The sequence below is a fragment of the Chlamydomonas reinhardtii genome, chromosome 5 (assembly GCF_000002595.2).
Source record: "Chlamydomonas reinhardtii strain CC-503 cw92 mt+ chromosome 5, whole genome shotgun sequence".
NCBI lineage: Eukaryota > Viridiplantae > Chlorophyta > Chlorophyceae > Chlamydomonadales > Chlamydomonadaceae > Chlamydomonas > Chlamydomonas reinhardtii.
In genome coordinates, this window is record NC_057008.1 from 1760289 (window position 1) to 1766595 (window position 6307).

Here is a 6307-nt window from a genome sequence, read left to right on the forward strand (position 1 = left end):
AATGGCAGTACGGCGGGGCTTCGCAAACGCGCACCCAGGCTTTAGGGCCCATGCTGCATGCTGTAGACAAGATGCATGTTCATTTAATGGGATGCGATGGGATGACATTGGCTAAGCTCTCGCGGGCCGTGGCGGTCACTGGCGAGGCTTGCACAGAGGATGGCTGGCAGGCCAGCTCCACTTCATGAGGGGCTTAAGAAGGCGGCTATAGGCCAACATGCGAGCCGGGTCGGACCTCAGCTAGGCCGTTGCGGTGTCCAGCCTGTGCGAGCCGTCCCTTGTCGCCCTCGGAGCACCGCCGTTGGGCACCGCAGGGCCAGGCCTGAGAAGGGGAGAACACCAACGGCAGCCAAGCCGGCGCTAGCGCCCAGCAGGCCCGCCTCCTGTTCAAGGAGTACCTGAAACGCCTGGATCGTGCTGGCCACTCGAGGCAGCAGTTTGCGCCACGGCAGTGCCCCCACCCGATGGCACACTGGCCCACGGAGCCCACACTGCTTCCGGCGCGCGCGGTGATTGAATGGTTCAACAGGCTGTCAGACGGCGAGAAGCACATGGCCCTGTACTCAGTGGAAACAAACGCACAGACAGCAGCCCAGGCGGGATTGGCGTCCCTCATCCACGACTATGGCCAAGTCATGCAACAGCCTGTGGAAGTACGACGAGGCCACACCACCACCCACCCCGCTTGAAAGCGCGGACATGGAGGCCTTCTGCTTCCCAGACGGCCACCCTCCGCCGCCGTCGGCGGCGAGCTCCCCCCACCGGCAGTTGACGCTGCCAGCAGGCACGGGTGCGGCCTTTGGGCCGCCGCACCCGCTACGCATAGCTACATTTAGCTACCCACAACATGCAGAGCCTGCGTTTGCCAGGCGCGGCTCGGCGGGTAGCAGCAGCGGCACGGATTTGGGCGGAGCTACGCTTGGATAACATCTGCCTCCAGGAAACACACTGGACGTGCAGGGCAGACCAGGCGGCGTTTGAGCAGACCCTACAACTAATTGCATACGAACTACACCTCAGTGGGTGGAAGGTGACCGGCGCACAGTGGTCCACACCACGGGCGCCAGCAGGAGTGGCGTTCCTTGTGCGGCAGCAACTGTTGGAGAGCAGCGCCATCACGGCCCCTGCCCTCAGCCCAGTGTCCACAGCCATGCTTGCAGGCCGCCTCGCAGTCCTGAAGCTCAGGTGGGACGGCCGCTCTATCACCATTGCCAACGCCTACTTCCCAGCAGCATCAACGCAGGCAGCAGAGCAGGCAAAGCGGGAGCTTATCAGCCAGCTCCGCACGCAAGCTGCGCTCAGTGCGGCTGCCACAGGGGGGAAGGTGGTGATCTGGGCAGGTGACTTCAACTTTGTGGAGAACCCGGCGCTAGAAAGCTCTGCAGCCCCAGGGGGCCGGCCGGGCGATGCACCCCTAGCAGCGCTACTGCGGGTGGCTGACTAACCACAGATGGTGGACATGTATCGGCACCGCCATCCTACAGCCCGGCGCTACTCGCACTTATACCGTGCACCAGTAAAGGGTGGGTCCCGGCTAGACCAGATCTACGTGTCGGCAGCAGCAGCAGCAGCAGCAGCCGTATGCAGGCATAGCCCTGGTGTCCAGCTCCGACCACCAGTCAGCCTTTATCGACCTGCTCCCGGCATACAGCCCCGGCCCCGGGAAGGGCCGGGCCCGGCGCCGCATGTGGCTTTTCTTCCACCAGCACCCTGACCTTCGGCAACAGCTTGAGGGCTGGCTGGACGCGGAAGCCGGGACCGCACCAACTGAGGACGACCAGCGGCAAGCCCTACTCGCGTGGTGGCCGCTGTTCAAAATGCGGCTGTCGGTGAAAGTTGCACAGCTGAACCGAGTAGCCCAGATGCGGCGGCTTGAACATGGGCAGCGGACATGGACAGCGCAGGCCAGGGGACAGCGCACCCCTGGCGCAGGCCGCTCAAGCAGTGGCAGAGGCCGCACACCACAGGTATCCCACGGAGGCGACCCGGATGGCCCTGGTGGTGGATGCAGCTAGTGAGGTACAGGCGGCGACGAGGGCTGATGTCTGGGGTTTGGAATGAGGTACCACGGACTCATGTGTGGAGTGGCGTGGACAGGACGTGGCGGTGCCTTGGCACGGCGTTGGCATACCCCTTTGCCAGTCCCGCTGGGCTTGCAAGGGTGCTGTTCATGTCGCCGGTACCCATCGTCACATCCCTTGCTCTATTAGATTGCATTGGTTACAAGAGCATTAGGGGCTCAGCCCATTTTCCAGCTGTACAAAGCTGACACCCATTGTCTTTCTGAGAGAGCAGTGGCAGTCGTGGTCAGCAGTAGGTCATTAGTAGGTCCTCAGTAGGTGCACTCCCACGCACAGGCCACTGCCAAGGCTGCTGCTGGATATGGTGTGCGCTCAAACCTCTGGGCGCCCTCAGTCACCGGCTGTGACTAACACTAGGCAATGAGGAGAGGCGTGTGAAACGTCCCAGACCAGGACTGATGAAGGTGCTTAGGGATTCGGCCTCAACAGGGCAAGTGATGGAAAAGGCACCCAGTGAGAGGCATTCGTTCATACTTAATCATACAGCACTTGTGCCTGTGTGGCAGGCAGGGGTGCTTGATTCCCGTACCACACTACCAGTGCAGACGACCCTGGGTGAGGGAAAGCTTTCCAGTTGCACGTGGATGCTTGAGGTCAACGGTCAAATGCTGACTTTGTGTGTTACACTACTTCTACAGGTGTGCAAGTGCATCGATGACGCCAACATGCATTGGGATGCACGTAGGCAGGCGGCCCGAAGCAGCCAGCTCATCAGACGCCTTCTCAGGCACTTGCACAGTTTCACTCTGTCTGACCTAGCCTGTTGTGCCTCCTCTCCCTCCGTGTCTTGTGCGCCTGTAAATCCCTCGAGTTCTGAACGCAGCAGTCACGCCACCACCACCGGGGCAAATCAACCACTCCCCACCAGGCGACGTCAAGCGGCGCCGAACACACACCACACAAGTCCGGAACCCAACCCAGCAGCCACATGGATCCACGGGCGAACAAATGGACTCCACGCCCGGGCGCCAGCTCAATGGTAGTTAAGGGTGCAGATAGGGCGGTCCGGGCTGGGGGCTGGGTGCGCAAGGGCCGCGCCTAAGGAGTGGAACAGCCCGCCTCACCCGTTCCACCCACTCACAGATGGCAGCGCGCGCAGTCGCTAACGCTGCCATCTGACCTCTGTCACACCTTGCCGCACCCGCCGCCCGCTGGCCGCCAACTGTTACACAATCCATAGGGTGGCACTGTGACACACACCGGCCAACGGACGCAGGTAGCGTGGACCCTGTGGTTGAAGCGCTGTGCGTCATGTGATATGCTTTGCCGTGCGGCCCATGTCGCACCAGTGCCCCCAGCCACTCCACCGCCGTGAGACCCTGATGGATGCAGACTGCGCGCTGCCGCCCAGGGGGTGTGGGGAGGGCGCCAGGGCTCTGCCCCAAGGCGCACCGTCGTGTCAGCTCCAGGCCGCGGCCGGCCAGCGGGGCCCAGGCGCCCTACGGTATGCTGGCAGCGGGCAGCCTGTCATGTGGCATATCCTGAGCACACCACGCAGGTATATGCGAGGGCGTAGGATTCGGCCAAAGCATGGACGCATACCCAGGCATACCAGGCTGACCACATTACGCGGTCTGACCCCTTCTACACACTCTCACACAGGCCATGATGGGCACCGGGCAGGCAGCGTAAAGCACGGTATCAACGGCGGCGCCGCGCTTATGCCTACCAATCGCCTGTGGGGCGCGTGGTGTCAACGCCGTGTAAGGCAATAGGTTGTGTGGTCAACACCACCGTTTGCGGCCTCGAGGAAGCCACCGGAAGCCTGCTCTGCGCTGTGGGTGCACATGCCGCATGTTGAATCGGAGGCTGAGGCCCCGTTTCGTCGAGCACAGCAGCCCACATGATCAGATAACGGTTGTCAAAAGAATAACATTTGTTTTAAGTGCTAGCGTAACGCGTGCAGGGGCCGTAATAGCGACTGGTCGCAGGTGGGCTCGCGACTGGTCCCGACGCGCGACTTCCTGGGCCACAGCCACGGAGCGCAGGGTGCGCGAAAGTGAAAGAGATTCATTAACATGTTGGTGGACTGCGGATTACTGTGAGTGCGTGGGGCGTGCGGTGGGTGGCGCCTTCGCGGCAACCTGGGCCACAGGCTGCGACCTGCATGGGGCCAAGTCCTCCAACACCGCTTTAAATACAGGCTGCGCCTCCCATTATGCTCTATCACAGTATACATATACACGATATATTTACCGTACCCAAGTACTTCAGCTCTGCAATCAACTCTGTCCTCAAGACTACTCGCAGCCAAAACACATTAAGATGCTGGCCTCCAAGCCCGTTGTTGGCGTCCGCGTGCGCAGCTCCACCGCCTCGACGGTGGCTCGCGCCAACATCCGCTCGCTGGCGGTCTCCTCGCGCGTGGCGCTGTCCGGCGGTGTGTGCCAGGTGCCGACCTCGGTCGTCGCGCCCGCTCCCAAGTCCACCCAGTCTACCAGTAAGTGGTGTTGATCAACGCACTGAGCGCATCTGAAGCGCTGTTTGGGCAGTCACCGGTCGCCTGCCAATCATACCAGTCGGCTAATCGAGTGCGACTGCGCGTTCTTTGTTTACACCTGCAGACGCGCCCCGCCGCAAGCCTGTGACGATGATGGGCAACAAGGCTACCACTGGCCCCTTCGCGCCTCTGGTCATCGTTGTTCGCGGTGCCATGGGCGAGAAGCCATTCAACAACTTCCGCGGCAAGGCCATCTCTTACCACTCGCAGAGTGAGTTATCTCGTGTGACTTGCACACTGGTTTCCAGCTTCTTCCAGCGCTAGCGAATACCAGCCTATCCTAGACTTTTCCAGCAAGGTCACGGGTGTTGTGCAAGCGCTGCGAAAGCCGGGAGTCGCTCACAGTAACAGTAGGTGCTACGTGTATATTCCTGACATCTGGTCTCCGAGCGACCGGGCCTACGAAGTCTTGGCAAGTTGTCCTTACGACGTGTCCCCTCCCCTGACATGGCTTTTTACCCACAGTTATCAAGGACTTCTGCAAGCTGCTTGGCGTTGACAACAAGCAGGTGCAGGGCGTCATCCGCCTGGCGAAGAAGAACGGCGAGAAGCTGGGCTTCCTGGCTTAAGCGTGTGTGGCAGCCGGTCTGTGACAACGTCGCCCTCTGCGGCGTCGGGGTTGTGGACGGTGTCTTTTGACCTTTAATGACCTCATTGCTTGACTGGTGAATATTCAGTTGTGAGCAAATGACTGCTGGCCTCGTGCGTGAGGGGCCCGTGGTCTGGTGAGCCCAGGTCACCTGCGTGTGGGGGCCAGCGGGGGCTGAAGCCTGCGTGGCAGCCCTCCTGCAGGATCATCGCGCTTGCAACCAACACATACACACAGGAACTGAAGATTGACCTCAAAAAGTTTTGTGAACGCGTATGTAATTGTCGGTTTCATTGATTGTTGAGTGTGAGCGCGCCTTGATGAGTGGATGCGTGACGTGTGAATGTGTTTCTATAGTGCGTTTCCCGAGATGATACTGATCGATCCAGAGCGGATACGAAGGGGTCTTAGGTATACGCACCGGCGGACAGATTGGCCGCCGTCTAGAGAAGAGAAATAGAGACGTACCGTGATGCGGCCGTACCAAGTGCTGGGAGTGCCTGCAGACGCGCGGTAGATACAATATGTAGAGTATACGGTATGCGTACACTAAAGCAAGCGGGAAGGTATGGAGGAGGACGCAAGAAGGTGCATGATGTAACAATCCAGATTGAGTCCACGTCTTTTCAGACTGAATCCATGTCTCAAAAGGTTTCAGGACTCTTATGAGGACAACGATGGGTCAACGAACATCCGCCCACGCACGACACGTACCCGGACGGAAGCAGGTCGGGCACGTAGTTCAGCGGGTGCGGCAGGCTACCAAACGCGTGGGCACTGGGAAGTCTCTGGAAGACTGGGGTTAAGTGGCACACAGCATGAGCTTGCATGCATGAGATGGTCTGGCCTGCTGTGCTGCAGAAGCTATATATGTGGGCCGCTGGCCAGCGGAGGGGATACATCATCTTTTGTTATGGATGCGGATGTTACAGAGGGGACAGTCCCAGCTCCCGAAGACGCCGAGCCATCACATGCTATCAGGGCCCAACCCCGACTTTGCTGCAAACCCTCCCGCGGGCAAAGTCCGTGTGACTCCGCGCACAGTGAGTCCTAGCCAAGCCTCAACCCGCCAGAGCCCCACCGCTGTGCCTCAACGCCACAAGCCTAGGCACAGGAGTGCCGGGAAACGTCTAGGCC

General features: G+C 60.3%; 3 protein-coding genes across 4 annotated transcripts; 2 read left to right on the top strand and 1 right to left on the bottom strand.

Moving 5' to 3' along the window:
* Nucleotides 1-186: 186 nt before the first annotated feature.
* On the top strand, nt 187-2198 carry CHLRE_05g242501v5 (uncharacterized protein). The gene has a single exon (XM_043062425.1). The coding sequence runs from the start codon at nt 625-627 to the stop codon at nt 925-927; it is 303 nt and encodes a 100-aa protein (XP_042924720.1). The 5' UTR covers nt 187-624; the 3' UTR covers nt 928-2198.
* A 10-nt stretch (nt 2199-2208) lies between these two features.
* Nucleotides 2209-4086, bottom strand: CHLRE_05g242502v5 (uncharacterized protein). Of its 2 annotated transcripts, XM_043062426.1 has the most exons (2): nt 3751-4086; nt 2209-3520 (listed from the first exon to the last, which is right to left on the bottom strand). In XM_043062426.1, the coding sequence occupies exons 1-2, from the start codon at nt 3924-3926 to the stop codon at nt 3481-3483; spliced, it is 216 nt and encodes a 71-aa protein (XP_042924721.1). In that variant the 5' UTR covers nt 3927-4086; the 3' UTR covers nt 2209-3480. The 2 variants fall into 2 exon arrangements, with proteins under 2 accessions (XP_042924721.1, XP_042924722.1); XM_043062427.1 differs by having other exon boundaries at nt 2209-4086.
* A 174-nt stretch (nt 4087-4260) lies between these two features.
* On the top strand, nt 4261-5783 carry CHLRE_05g242400v5 (uncharacterized protein). Its single transcript, XM_001700853.2, has 3 exons — nt 4261-4521; nt 4646-4792; nt 5047-5783. The coding sequence occupies exons 1-3, from the start codon at nt 4347-4349 to the stop codon at nt 5148-5150; spliced, it is 426 nt and encodes a 141-aa protein (XP_001700905.1). The 5' UTR covers nt 4261-4346; the 3' UTR covers nt 5151-5783.
* Nucleotides 5784-6307: the final 524 nt, after the last annotated feature.